General features: G+C 37.2%; 1 protein-coding gene across 4 annotated transcripts in view; it reads left to right on the forward strand.

Annotated features, from left to right (window-relative positions):
* Positions 1-12,390, forward strand: part of LOC150101147 (uncharacterized) — a 916,082-nt gene extending 903,692 nt beyond the window's left edge. For all 4 annotated transcript variants that reach the window (XM_090401639.1, XM_090401642.1, XM_090401641.1 and 1 more), the window contains one exon: positions 12,062-12,390. In XM_090401639.1, coding sequence (XP_090257765.1) covers positions 12,062-12,243 — 182 coding nt within the window. In that variant the 3' untranslated portion in view covers positions 12,244-12,390. The remainder of the gene's footprint in view (positions 1-12,061) is intronic.
* Positions 12,391-15,793: the final 3,403 nt, after the last annotated feature.

Genomic DNA, 15,793 nt, shown 5'->3' on the forward strand with positions numbered 1-15,793 from the left:
TTAGAAAAGCTTATAAACAGTTTTATTGCGCAATACCCCCGTAGAGCAAACATTTAATTAATATTATTATGTAATCGTTTTGCATTAATATTGCTCTTGTAATAAAAACAAAATATCAATTGGAGATTTTCTTATATTTTTGTCTTATAATCTGTCAGGGGCGATATTTAATTGGCCCTGGATATAGCAAAAAATTATTAGAAACAAACAGGCAAAAGAATTGCTAATGATAATTTATTAATGCACATATTTCAGACTGAATCTAACAGGCCATTGTTAGTACACAAGCTAATTTACAAGATAGAACATTAACATTGGATTGTTATTCCCTTTCACAGATATGAGCTATGTGCTGGAGTGACACTATAGAACATATGCCAAGTAAATGAAAATAAACTAAAATAATAAAATAAAATAAATATGTTTAAACCTATGTAAACAAAAATACAAAAATAACTTCTCTGAATTCTCTACTGAACATAGTGATCATCTGAGACAAGCACACTTTCAACAAATTGAAGAGCCATTTTGGAAGAACCACTTGTTTCTATGGCCTTCCAAAAACCAACAAGGAAGAAATTTCTCTCAGACTCATAGTTAACTATATTGATGCTCCTGCCACCTTGCTCATACAGGCTACTCACTGTTTATGAAAAATTAATCAGAATTCCTGAAAAAAAAATATATCCTTACAACCTGCTCACATCACAGTATCATGGTTAGTTTTGAGATTGCAGTCCTTATTTACTAATCTACCTCTTGCTTACACTCTCCACTTATTATTCCAGAAGTTCCCTCCAGACATAGTCATAACTGCTTGATTTTGTCATGTGCCCCAGCTACTTCAGCTGTAGAAAAAAATACTGCTAGTGAGAGTTCCCTTTCTTCTGCCTTAGCCAGTTTCTAGTTGAAGCATCTTGAAGCCTCCTTATCCTCCTCAATACAAAACTGCAACTTTCCTTTCAGGTATGCTATGTGAATGATGTTTCCACCATTTGGCTGAATCTGAAACAGCTTTACCTACCTTCCTTAGCAAAATGAAAAGCCTGCACACATGCATCAACTTCACTATGGGAAAAAGAAAAAAAAAAAAAGAGGATGGAAAATTAGCCTTCTTGGACATCCTCCTTTCCAGAACACCATCTGGAATACTTACAACCTGTTCTTCAGAAATCTACCTTCATGGGTCATTACATATAAGTTTCAGCTTTCCATCCATCTCAAAAAAAAAAAAAGGATGCCATCAAATTTTTACTTAATAGAGCACATTTTGTCTGCTCTTGACTCCAACCAAACATCATGCTACAGAATGGTGTCATCAAAAATAATATTAAATGCATCTGTGATATTTATAAGCCTGTCCCTAGAAACCCAAACCATGTATGGCAAGTCCTAATTCCATACATCATGGGAATCTCTGAATCAGTGATTGTTAAAAGATACAATTTAGTTCTAACATTCTTATTCCCCTCCCCCTCTTCCTCCTTGATGTTTACTACTCAGTGTGATTGTCTCAGCTCTTACTTTGGACACTCATGACTTTCTGTCAAAAAAATAACTTCAGGAACAGCAGTCTTGAATCATCCACAATAATCTTGAAAAATCTGGGCTGGCACAGTATGGATTGCATACTGATCGCAATATCCTCAGGTCCAATATATGCCTGTTACATTGATATCATTTTAAGTTTAAGTTGTTGTTCAAAGAGAATACAGAAGTAATTATGCTGAACAAATTAAATCAGAACAACTGTTTAGCCATACCAAAAATTTGGGAGAAATTGCAAGCTACATTCCCTTTCCCACTACCACCACCACACACATTTTCCCCTATTAATTTATTGTATTTTTATTTTTGTATTTTTTATTATTATTATGATCCAGGCCTCCATGGAGTCAAAAGACTCATCATGGGAGGCCCCCTCCTGGGAAAAATAAAGTCTATCATACCTTATACAAATTAAGTGTATATTGAATCCAACATTATTTCAAAGCTGAATATATAGAAACTACAAGAGTTTCATGCCGAGTATAGAAATGATAAAAGTTTCAGCAGATCCAAGCGTAAGCAACCTTTCAGAACAGGGGAAACTCATGGCAAAGGTGGAGTAATTTCTGATCTCTTTCCTTAGTATTCTCCATAATGCAAAGCACATCTCCTTGCAGACATGTATGGTGCTATGCATTATGGGAAGAGGTCACTACCCAGACCAGTTTCGACTTTTGTTGAGGTCTCGTCAGTGGGAGCCAGACCCAGATGTAAAATACCCAGGTTGAAGTGATGCAGAAGATACTTTTTTCTTGGTACCTTTTAAAAGTGGCACCTTTTGGCAACTCGTATGGAAAAGAATGTCTTCTGCATCACTTGAACCTGGGTATTTTACATCTGGGTCTGGCTCCCACTGAAGAGACCCTCGACAAAGGTCAAACCGGTCTGGGTAGTGACCCCTTCCCATAATGCATATTATCATACATGTCCGCAAGGAGATGTGCTTTGCATTATGGAGAATACTAAGGAAAGTGATCAGAACTTACTCAACCTTTGCCATGAGTTTCCCCTTTCTTAAAAGGTTGCTTATGCTTGGATCCTCCGAAACTTTTATAGATTCTATATTCAGCATGAAACTCTTGTAGTTTCTATATATTCGGCTTTGAAATAATGTTGGATTCAATATCCACTTAATTTGTATAATTTTGCATTGCCAAAGTGAAGCCTCTTGGCTCTTTATTTCAGTAAGTCTATCATACCATTCCTTGAAATTCATTAACTGTTTGTGTTCCCACCACTATAGGCAATGTATTCCATGGTTCAACCACCTTCCATGCAAGGAAACCACTCCACACCCTCTTACTCACAGCTTCCTTTTGCAACTTCCAGGGATGGCCCCTTGTCATTGCTCCCTCCCCATGTTTCACCAAGCGAAAAACTCCCCAATGTCAACCCTGTAACTGCCACTCGACAGTTTAAAAGTCTCGATCATATCACCTCTCCTTCATCTATATACCAAACTCTGCATTCTCTCAGTCTATCCTCATAACTAACATTGTACAGTCCTGAAACTATCTTTGTAATCTGCTTCTTGTAATCTTCCCCCGTCAAATCGTGGGGACCAAATTTGAAAACAGTAGTCTAAGTGTGGTCTGATCAGGGTCTTATACAACAGAGCAATAACTCTTTTATCTTTGCATCTCAGTGTCCTTCTCAGCAGTAGCGCACTCAGGATTTAATCTTGGAGGGGGCCGAGTACTCATAACTTAATCTTGTGGAGGGGGGGGAGGATGAGTAGACGATTTGAGAATACACACTACGTATTGCATACGACCTATGACTAAGCATCTGCAGTGATCGCCAATACATGATACCCATGATCTCTGGCCCTGCTCAGGCAAACAAAGTATTGCCCGTGCACTACTTCGTTTGCTTTGCATTCAAAACGACTGTGATTTCCAAGAGCCAGAGGGTATTCCCACCTTATGCGACTGCTAATTCATAAGTAAGTAGTATAGAAATAGAAGACACGGCACAACAGAAATAATAATAATAATAAATTTCATTAAGAAAATATTTTTGGAAAATTTTCTAGTCTTTTTTTTTCCCCTTTTTCTTCAGCTCCCACTGAAGAGACCTTTGTCGAGGGTCTCTTCAGTGGGAGCCAGACCCAGATGTAAAATACCCAGGTTGAAGTGATGCAGAAGACATTCTTTTCCATACGAGTTGCCAAAAGGTGTCACTTTTAAAAGGGGAAAAAAAAAAGAAGGTACACCAATGCTTCTCAGTATTGCAGCAATCCTCTGGGTTACCTTCGCCACCTTTGCAATATGTTCCCTGAATTTCAGGTTTCTATCAGTCATCACCCCTCAGATCTCTTGCCTCCCCTACTACCTCCAGTTCTGCTCCTCCTACAGAGTATGCAGCCTTCCATTGATGTATCCCAAACTTCAAGACTTTACATTTTGCTGTATTAAACTGATCCCCCCCCATTCATTTGCCTATTTGTCGAGTTTATTCAAATTGTCTTGCAGGGCTGCCACATCTGCACTATTACTGATAACCCTTCCTAGCTTCACATCATCTACAAACAGCTGAATATGCCCTGCAATCCATTGACAATGTCATTGATATAAAGGTTAAACAATACAGGTCTCAGTACTGAGCCTTGTGGGACCCCACTTTTAACCTTCTGCCTTCTTGATATTGCCCCACCATACACAACTCTCTGATACCTATCAGATAGCCAATACCAAATCCAGTTGACTAACCCGACAACTAAACCCACATGCTGCAACTTGAATATCAGCTTATCATGTCGCACCCTGTCAAATGCCTTTGCAAAATCAAAAAAAAAAAAAAAAAAACGGCAGAATATGCCTTTCCCTCATCAACTGCTCTTGTCATGTTATTATAAAAGGCAATAATATTACTAAAGCAGGAGCTCCCCTTTACAAATCTATGCTGACTCTCACATATAACATTACTCCTGATCTGCCCAATACTGTATATAGTCCCTTACAAACTACTCCAAGATCTTAACAACTGTTGATGAAACACAAACTGGTGTATAATTTGACATTTCCAGTCTACTACCGCTCTTATGCAGTGGCACTATCTTACCCCCCCCCTTCCATTCCTTGGGTACCGTTCCCATGACCAGACTTTCATTGATAAGCCAGGTCGATGGAGCTGTCAGTTCTTTAGCACATTCTCTCAAAACTGGCGGTGAAATTCCACCCAGTCCCACTGCTTTATTAACATCCAGAGTATAGGTATCCCTTGATTAACGCAATTAATTAATCCCTCAATGTTACTGCATATATCAAAATTGCGTTAATAAAATATAATAATCAATGGTAAAAATTATAATTCGTCCATGATTGATTAATGTATTAATAATTCGTTTTATATGGTACTCTTTTAGGAAAGATAACAAATGAACGCAAAGTAAATGTTTAATAAATGCTTGTACCAACATTAGTTACTGCAATTTTTTATGAAAAAAGTTATCAAGAGTCGTTTTCTTATCAGTATAAATTCAATTATAACAAGCAAAATGAATCTCTAGGCCTTGGCAAACAAGCATTCTTCAATTAACATCTGGATCCATATCCATTACTTGCAATATGTTTAAGTGATTCTAAACTGGATATTCCATCCAGTTCTTTGATTGTTATCTCCTTTGGAATCTTATCTTCATATTCCATTTGTTCATTGTCTTCATATACACATTGTTCAATTTCAAAAAGATCGTTGTCACTGAAATCTTTTGAATTTGAATCCAATAATCATTTAACATCTTCTGCATCAACACCATCAAAACCAAGGTCTTCACCAATTGGAATGATTTCTTCAGCCACGTTGTTCATAGGATTTTGAAAACCACCTAAGTAATTAGCGCATTCTTTCAAAAGGTTTTTCCAAACAGATCTCATGCAGCTGGAAGACACTTGCTCCCACGAGTCATGAATGTTTTCAATTGTGTGTTGGATGTTAAAATTCTTCCAAAATTCTTGGAGCATAATCACATTTTCTACCGTTGTTGTTTCTACTAACTTTGAGAATGTCTTTTAAGAAAACAGGCTTTTAAAATTGCAATGACGTCCATGTCCATGGATTGTAACAATGATGCCATATTTGGTGAAAAAAATAAAACTTCACATCATTAAGAGAATTTGGATGAAAAAATTTATGAAGAACATAATTTTTAAATACAGCAGAACAACTGGAGCTGGTAATACATCCACTCTTATTTCTTAATGGGGGGGAATGACATAATGCTCACCACTTTCTTTCTCTCAGGCAAGAAACACTCCTCGAGGCTTTCATGTTTTTGCGTGGTAAATTTAAAGGTGCATTCATTAAAACTCTTGCTGCGTACATAAAGAGATTGTTGCAATTAATTTCACTGCATTAATCAAATCCTGTGTTAAGCAAGGGATAACCTGTACTCAGTATTTAAAACACACTCTCCTCTTGCACCTCTAAACCTGAAACCTGCCCTATCCCTCTAGTATTAAAATCTACTTCCCCAGGATGAAATACTCATGTTTTACTAACTTACTTATGTACAATAATAAATTGACAAATACCTTGCACAGGGGGGATGCATATACAGTGATGTACTTGGATTTGGCAAAAGCTTTTGATAGACTGTCACACGACAAGCTCTTAAATAAATTTAAACAGATGGGACTGGATAATAGACTTCTGATCTGGATAAGTGACTGGTTGTCAGATAGGTATCAGAAAGTTGTATGTGGTGGTGCAGTATCCTGAAAGAGAAAGGTCACGAGTAGTGTGCCGCAGGGATCAGACTTGAAGCCATTGTGCTTCAATTTTAATGTTTATGATATTGGGATGGATTTAACTAGTGATGTGCACCTGTTTGCAGATGATGCAAAACTGGGGAGACCAATGTAGAGTCAAGCAGATGTTATAGCTATACAGGAGGACTTGAATAGATTGCACGAATGGGCAGGTAAGTGGAACTGTTAGCTCAGTGTTTGAAAGTGTATGGTTTTGAGATTTGGTAAGCAGCGATGGGGTGCAAAGTATACACTTCGTGGGGAAACTTTAAAGGAAGTAGAGGAGATGAAAGATCTAGGAATGATGGTGGAAAAGGATCTGATATTCATGGGTCACATTGCACAAGTTATTATTATTGTTATTATTATTATTTCGGCCAAATCCAAGGAGTCGACAGACTCATCGAGGGAGGCCCTGACATCATGTCAAGAACAACTATTCGACATTCACACAGTATCTATCATACCTCGCCTTGAACTCATTCACAGTCATAGCACCCACAACAGACTCTGGCAGCATATTCCACTCATTCACTACTCTCCAAGTAAAAAACCTAGCTCTAACACTGTTGCTAACCACATTCTTGCCCAGCTTCCATCTATGGCCCCCTAGTCCTCCCACCACCAGTCCTATTCTCAAAAATATCTTCTGAATTAATCTTATAGAAATCCTTCAGTAATTTGAATGTCTCAATCATATCTCCCCTCTTCCACCTATCAACCAATTTCTGCAACCCACAAATCTTCAACCTGTTCTCATAAGGTTCATTCCATAGACCTGCTATTATCTTGGTCACTCGCTTCTGGATCCTCTCCACCTCCTCCCCATCAAGAAGAAACCCTGGCACCCATATCTGGGCACAGTAGTCTAGATGGGGTCTTATCAACGCTCGATACAGAGGAACAATAACTTGCTTGTCTCTGCTTGTTAAAGTATTTTTCAGCAAACAAATGATTTGATGAGCTGATTTAGCCACTTTTGCGATGTGTCCCCTAAACTTCAACGCACTATCCACCAACACTCCCAAATCCCTGGCCTCATCAATCTCCTGGAGTACGGTTCCACCAATGTGATATACTGCTGCTAATCTTTTCACCCCAAAATGCATAGCCTTATACTTTGCCACATTAAATCGACATCCATTTTCCTTAGCCTAGTCCTCCAAACTATCCAAATCATGTTGCAAAATTTTGATATCCTCTGCACTCACTATTGCTCTACCCAACTTTGCATCATCGGCAAACAAGTGAACACTTCCTCTCAGATCCTTTCCTATATCGTTAATGAACAAATTGAAAAGTAGTTGTCCAAGAACAGAACCCTGCGGCACACCACTAGTCACAAGCCTTTTGGACTCTACTCTTGAATAAACCACTCTCTGATATCTCTCCATCAACCACCCTCCTATCCATCTCACCAACCCTATATCCATCTCCATATGCTGCAGTTTACTGATTAGAATTCCATATGATATGCTGTCAAAGGCCTTAGCAAGGTCCAGTAGAATCACTGTAAATCCATTACCCTTATCCAGTTCAGCCGTCACTGTGTTATAATACGTGAGCAAGTTACTGAGGCACGATCTACCCTTCACAAAGCCATGTTGTCCCTGATACAGTGTCCCATTTTCGTCTATCCAATCCTGTATTTTTCTCTTAACTAATTTCTCCAAGACCATGACAACGATTCCTGTTATGCTAATTGGTCTGTAATTTAAAACAGTAGTCTTGGAACCTCCTTTATGCAGTGGAACTATTTTCCCTTCTTTCCACACCCTCGGGACTAACCTAGACCCGAGACTCAAATTAAACAAAATGGTCAAGGGTACTCACAATTCTTTAGCCGCTTCTCGTACGACATCAGCTGGTATACCATCCAATCCCACAGATGTATTGACATTGAGGTTATGCAATAGACTACTCACTTCCACTTCATTCACCACAATTCCCGTATAATCTATTGGTTCATTGATTCCTGCAATGTCACCACCTGGATGATATATTCTTGTAAAGTGCTCGCTCAGAATTCAACAATATTAACTGATTCGGTTAGCTCCCTACCATCGCCATTCTTTAAAATCATTCTGCCATATACATTTTTTCTTTTACTTGCAACATATTGAAAAAACTGTTTGGGATTCTCTTTAGCCTGCATGGCTAATGTTCTTTCATAATCCGGTTTTGCTTTTCTTACCACACTCGTCACCCTTCTGGCCTGTGCTTTATACCGTTCATATACCTGCTGGTCATCTTTCTCCTTAAATTCCCTCCACAGTTGTTTCTTTTTTGCAGCTCAAACTTAATGATGTTATTCATCCATTTAACCCCTACTTGATTTATTATTCGAACTCTAGGTATACAGTCAGCCATTGCCTCGTGCAAACACTTCCTAACCGCCTCCCATGCATTATCAACATCTAGCCCTTGCAGTTTTACATACCATGCCACTGAACCAATCAAACTCCTAAGCTTGCCATACTTACCAGCCCGATTATTCCACATGTACCCTGTCTTAATTGTAAATTCCACACCTTTAGCCACCTCCCAAGTCAAGACCCTATGATCACTCTCACCAATTGGTGGCAACGTGGTCACATTCGTTACAGCCAAATTATCTGATGCAATTACTAGGTCAAGCACTCTCTGACCCCTAGTATTTCCCGTTACATGCTGTCGTAGATAGTTATCCCTTAATAATTGCATAAAATCCAATTCCTTCCTCCCACGTGTCCTCTCCTTCCAATCAATGTTACTATAGTTGAAATCACCCATAATAATTACCCTCCTTCCACTCATTCTATTTGCTTATGCATACTTTCTCCACCATCTATTCCATCACCTGCTCTATAGCAGCACCCAACTATATATTTTGTTCTGCTAGTTTCAATCTCACCAAATATCCTCAAATGTGCTCTTTTCTCTATCCTGCAGTTCAACTTCTATTGTCCTTGGCTGTAGCTCATCAGCTATCATCAATATTACTCCACCCCTCATTTTATTCTCCCTGTCACTCCTGAACACACCATACCCTTCACATTCAATCCCACTAGATATATCATCTTCTGTCAGCCATATTTCACTAATGCCAATAACCTGTGGCCTGGAAGTGCCAACCAAGGCCAAAAATTTTTCCTTCTTGTTCCTAATACCTCTGGCATTAGTATACATGAATTGCAGAAGCTCATTTGTCCCATCCCTATTTTGATGCCTTATACTAACTATCCCATTCTGATTCGTAGTCTTTCGTACTCGCTCGGGCATATTACACACATTCATACACTCAACTGTCTCCCTAATGTCTGTATATCTCCCCCCCTTAATAACTCTAGTTTCCCTGATTCTGCACATCCACTTCCACTACATTCGACAACACTTTTTCAAGTCTCTGTACACCAAATCCATTCAAATGCAAACCATCCATCTTATATAAATCCTTTCGCCCATCGAACTCACTCCACAAATTCCACACCACTCGTTCTGCATAATTCACGCATAAAGTCGTTTGCAATGTGGACCTTCTATACTCTTCACTGTCATACCGTGGAAAAAGACTCACCATACTAACTCTCTCACTCGTTTCTTTTGCTATCTCAAGCACTTCCTTCACATCCTCACTCAGCCATTTTGTCTCCTTTCAAATCATTTGTACCTGCTACCACTATCAATTCCTTCACCCGCTGCTTTTGCATTCTAATTGACAAAAACATTTTTGCCAATGTTTACTGAGCATAGTAAACATTGGGCAAATACACAGGGCAAATCCAGCTGCCGATTTTATGCTGTGTATCGCTCCGCGTAACCGAGCTATCTCACTCATTGCATCAATCTCATCATTTTTATTCTCCAATAATTCATTCATTCGTTCTGTATGTTTACCTTCATAGTCACTTTCAACGCCACCCTCACAGCTATCTGGTACTACTTCGCAAATATCACTATTTTCTAGATTCTCACTTTCAACAACGATATCACTCTCACGACCAGAAACACTCTTTAAATCCTCACATTCTTTACATTTTCTGCACACATTCACTCCACTATCGTTGTTTAACCAGACTCCGACCGCTCTCCTCAATGCATACATTTCGCAAACGGTACACGGAATCAAATCCTTTAAATTAAAATTTTTAGACAAAGATGGCGAAGTGGATGCCATGTTTGTTGTATTCTTCTTTATGGGGGCCATGTGCACGATAATCATATCTATCAATTTACTATTTAAAATACTCAGAAAACACCCAAAAATCACCCAGTGATAAATACGAAAAGTAAACAATACTATGTAAATACTCTGCAAATTCACCAATTATTACTCAAAACGACACATCTGTTCAGGAGCTCCACAAACACTACTCACAACAAAAATTGTGAAGACGTCACATCCGTTAATGGCAATGATGCAGAAGATCTTGACATGTAGAAATAAAGAGGTTATGATGCCATTGTGTGATGCCTTGAACAGTCCTCATGTGGAGTATTGTGCACAGATTTAGTTGCCATGTTTCATGGTGATGAGAATATGTTCGGAAGGGACTAGAGGAGATTTACAAACGTTGTCAGTGGTCTTTGGAATGTGGAACATAATGACAGATTGAGGGAATGTAGATTGCAAAGCTTCATGAATAGAAGGGGGGGGGGGTGAAATATGATTGAGACATAAGCTAGTTAGGGGTTGTTATCAGGTTGACATAGAAGAGAATTTTTTTATAAAATGGGAGAGGGGGAATAGAACAAGAGGCCATTGCTGGAAACTGTATAAGGAGGGTGTGAGGAGTAGGTTCTTTGCATGGACAGTCGGTGAGCAGAATGCATCGCCTGAGTGTGTTGTGAATGTAGACACATTGAATTAGTTAAAAGCACAGTTGGATGAGCATTATGTGCAGTAATGTGTTACCTCCCATGATGAGTCTCTGAATTCATGGAGGTCAGATGCTAGTAATAATAATAATAATAAACAGATTTAAATCAGAGACTCTCTGGAAGCCACACAGCACATTCTCCAAACATAAAAATTTGACTCCATCACATAGCCAAAATCTGGCCAATAAGCACTAGCTGTATTAATTTTTGTTATTTAACTTTAAATAAAATTTAAAATTATTTTATTATTTTAATTTAAATTTTTATTTACTTTTAAATAAATACAACAGTCTATTGTCTTTTTAAAAGTAAAGGATGTTTTCCCAGTTTTGATATAAATATATTCATTTAATATGAAGCATTTTGATAATATGACTTAATATGACTAATATGAAGCTTTTTAGCTCTTTCTTTTATTAATGTATGTGCTATAATTACAAATGTAATGCATGTCTGTCATTGAAATATTTCAAAATTTCATAAATGAGGATTCTTCAAATTAAAACATCATGGGTTGGAATGATAATCAATTAGGTAATAGCTTCTGTATTTGTAGCCATGGAAAATTAGCAGCTGGAGCCATTATAATTTAAATTACATAATTTAAAATCTACTAAAAGAAGATGCTTTAGTTTGATCACCCTTCTCTCACCTTCCTTTTGTTCTCTTTTTCTTTTTTTTTTTGTTTGTTTTTTTAAATTTTATTGTAAGCTTCACTAGAAAGGTAAGGATGTTTTAATGACTTTCATAGAATAATCTGAATAACAGAATTCATATATCTTAAACACATAATGATCAACGTTAAAATGTGTTAATATAGTTCAAAGATGAGTTCAAATTTAGCTAGTAATGGTTTATTCCCTTTTCTTTTCTCTCTCTTTTTTTTTTTTTTATATATACAGGAATGACAACTGCAACCATTGTAGGAATTGTTGTAGCAGCCTTGATGGGTATTTTCATCTTTGTCATGGTTGTGTTTTTCTTCATTCGCAAGAAACAGTCCAAACAAGTTCGTGTTTCTAGTGAAGCCTTGCATAGATCTGAAACCAGAAGTGATATTCCAGTTAAAAGGATACTGACTTAAAGACTTATTAAAATAAACCTGAATTTTTTTGAGTCAGCATTTCATATACTTTAAAATATACCATAATTGCATAATCAAAATGCACACCATTGGCATAATACTGTATAGTGATTGTATTTTAAGACTTTCACTAAAGGATGTTTTTAAGATGGGAGTGAATGTTATTTTTTAAAAAAAAAAGTATGTGATGTCCACTGTCCAAATATTACCTTTAAATTAAATCAATCAGAATTATATGAACTTTATTCATACTCTTAGTCATTCCTCCTCTCTCTCTCCAGTTCCCTATAATGCTGGAAAAGCTGATGGAAGAAACCTACAGAACTTTTTTTATGAAAAGCATAATTATTATTATTATTACTAACTATTATAATAACGGAATTAACTCACGTCAATTATTCTTTATTCATAGAATTTTCACCTGAGTATCACAGGCATCATCAGTACAGGTACAAGGCTAATTAAACAATAATTGTTATATTCACAAAGTGCCACCTAAGTAGCTAAGGTTAAATTTCCTAAATTTATTTAATTATTATTATTATTTCTTTATTTTTTTAATTATTTAAATTTAATTATTTAGTTATTTAATTATTAAATAATAATTATTTAATTATTCAATTATCATAAAAAAAATTTTTATATATATATATATATATGTAGGTGTATACAATTATATGTTAGGAAGATTTGCTGCTTTATACAGTACTATCTCCCACAAGGGGGAAAGACGTAACCCATCGGATCTGTTTAGATTAGGGGAGTGAAGTAATGTTTCACATGTTTCTTTGGATAGCCGTTCCATTAGGAACCAACTTTTGTGAATGACTTTTGTCTTGTTCCACTTAACTCTATGTCTGGTGTTGATGGTTCTGCAATTCCAGACTGTTTGGGTTTAAGGTATTGGATGTACGACTGGTGTTCTTCTAACCGGACCTGAGCAGATCTTCCTGTTTGTCCAAAATATGATAATCCACATGAGCAGGAAATCTGGTAGACACCTGGATAGCTGAGATGTGGGAGCTTGTCCTTTGGAGACATTAGGTCAAAAAGCCACACAGATATTTAGTGGTTTTAGCACCTTAGCTATGTGTTCACTAACCCATTGTACATAGGGGGATGGGTATACGTGTAGGTTCTTCTGTACTTGAAGAGGATGCTGGAGCATGACTACTTAAAGTTCTTTTTATGAAGGACTTTTCTTATAGCCATTGGATATGAAGGAGGAATTAATATACTGTAATTCTTTTTGTAAAAGTTCTTCTGAAGAACAAAAGGAGTGGGCTCTATGAACTAGTGTTTTTATATAACTGGTAATTAGCTTACGGAATTAACACATATGAAGGATATTAATTAAAGGCAACTTTAATGAATAACTTCTGTATTTCGGCAACATCATGTTGCCATCTTCAGGAACATAAAAATATGGTATGTGTATGCAGCACTAACAAAGGCAAATGAGGAAGAAGGCAAGAAACTAATATTGTTCCTAAAGTCCTAATAGTGCCCTCTGGCAGGCTAATTTTGTTGTCTTTGCCGTTGGGCTGAAGTTCTCATAATGTAAGTCTCCCAAATTTGGGGTAGTTTCATGCACCCAAATTTGTTGAGGTTTGGAACGTTTTTTAGAGCTGTTGATGATTCCTTGAATAATCTTTCATACTTAAACTTGCTGCGGTGTATTATTTTAGTTTTCTTCCAACAAATTCTATGGTGGGTATCTAAGGCATGGTCTACCAGCCCAGAGTGGCTATACTGGTGAAACCGGATGTAGTCTTTATGTTCTAAAATCCTGATATTTGCTGTCCTGCCTGTTTGGCCAAAGTAGGACAATTTGCAGCTGCAAGGGACCTGATATACACCAGATAGGTCTAGGGGAAGTGGTTGGTCTTTGGTAGAGCGGATAAGGGATTCTACCAAAGATCAACAACTTCCTCAAGCAGCATGTGATAGAAAGAACTCGAGGTCAAAGAGTGTTAGATTTCATTATAGTGTCAGAGGGCATTTCAGTTAAAGACATAACTATTCTGCCTCCAGTTGTGACAGTGATCATGAGATACTCACTTGGGAAGTGACTAAGTTTATGTAGGTTCCATTCAGAAAAGGTTACGTGCTGAACTACAAAGCAGGAAATTATGATCAACTGAGGAGTATACTGAGTTCAGTGGAATGGGATTGGTTGATGGATAGGAAGAATATTGACAGCGCATGGCAAACATTTAAACAATGCTTAAATGATGTGATATCTGAGTGTGTCCCAAGAGTTTGAAGAATAAATAGGATAGGAGTCAAATGGATGTGTAATCTTATTAAGCAAGAGATTCATAAGAAAAGGATGATGTGTAAGGAATGCCATGTGCATAAGGATGATGTGAATTATGAATATTATAAGCAGCAGGCTAGAATGGTCACAACTGTTGTATGGAAAGCAAAGTCTGAATATGAAAAGAAACTGGCTCAGCTTGCTAAAAACAACCCACAAGAATTCTATCAATATTCTGCAAGTAAAAGAAAGAATGAATATGAAAGAATAACTCTTCTAAATGCAGATGCAGTCAGGATTGTAGATGCAGAAGAGGTTGTTCAACTAATGAGTTCCCATTTTGTTAAAAGCCATCAACCTGGTGTATGTGACATTGATCTCACTGCTACCTCTTTTGTTGCACAAACTGAATAAGAATTAGATAAGAATGCTTGCAGCAGCTCTTGACAAAATGGTTGTACAGTCAAATGAATATCATTTCACTGTTGATAAATGCAAGTTTATGTGTGTTTTGGACTTAATCCATTTATTATATATATGAAGCTAGAGAAATGGTGGTAATGATAAACAAAGAGTAGCATACAGCTGATGTGATTAAGTCATCACATCAGACAACACAGAAGATAATGCTTGTAGAAAGAAGGAAGTTATTCTTCCTGTAGAAAGCTTTGATAACACCTCATGTTGACCAATTGTGCTCATATTGGTCACCTACTTTCTGATAAGATGAAGAGACACTTGAGACAACTTAACTACAGATATTGTAGTTAAGTTGTTGGAGTAGCTTGTGAGAACTAGGATTCAGAATTGGGTTGACAAGTATTACCTTTCACGGACAGCATGGATTTCTAAAGGGAGGTCATGTTTTAGTAATCTACTTACTTATTACAATAAGGTGACTGCTTCCATGGACAGAGAAGAAGGATACACAGTAATATACTTAGATTTTGCAAAGGCTTTTGATAGATTACCGCATAAGTTGATAGTCAAACTGGAGTAGATGGGGTTGGATATTAGATTGGTGCATTAGATTGGAGACAGGCTATCTGATAGGTATCAGCAAGTTGTGTATGGGAGAACGATATCCAGGAAAAGAAAGTTACTAGTGGTGTTTGCCTCAGGGGTCTGTTTTAGGGCCATTGCTGTTTAACTTGTATATTAATGATATTGGTGAAGATTTGGATGGAGATATTCAGTTGTTTGCAGATGATGCAAAGTTGGGATGAACCATGAAGAGTAGAGAAGATGTTGTGGCCTTACAAGAAGACTTGAATAAATTGAGTGATTGGG

Source organism: Typopeltis vanoorti, chromosome 12, assembly GCF_054136105.1.
Source record: "Typopeltis vanoorti isolate ZY-2024b chromosome 12, IOZ_Tvanoo_1.0, whole genome shotgun sequence".
Lineage (NCBI taxonomy): Eukaryota > Metazoa > Arthropoda > Arachnida > Uropygi > Thelyphonidae > Typopeltis > Typopeltis vanoorti.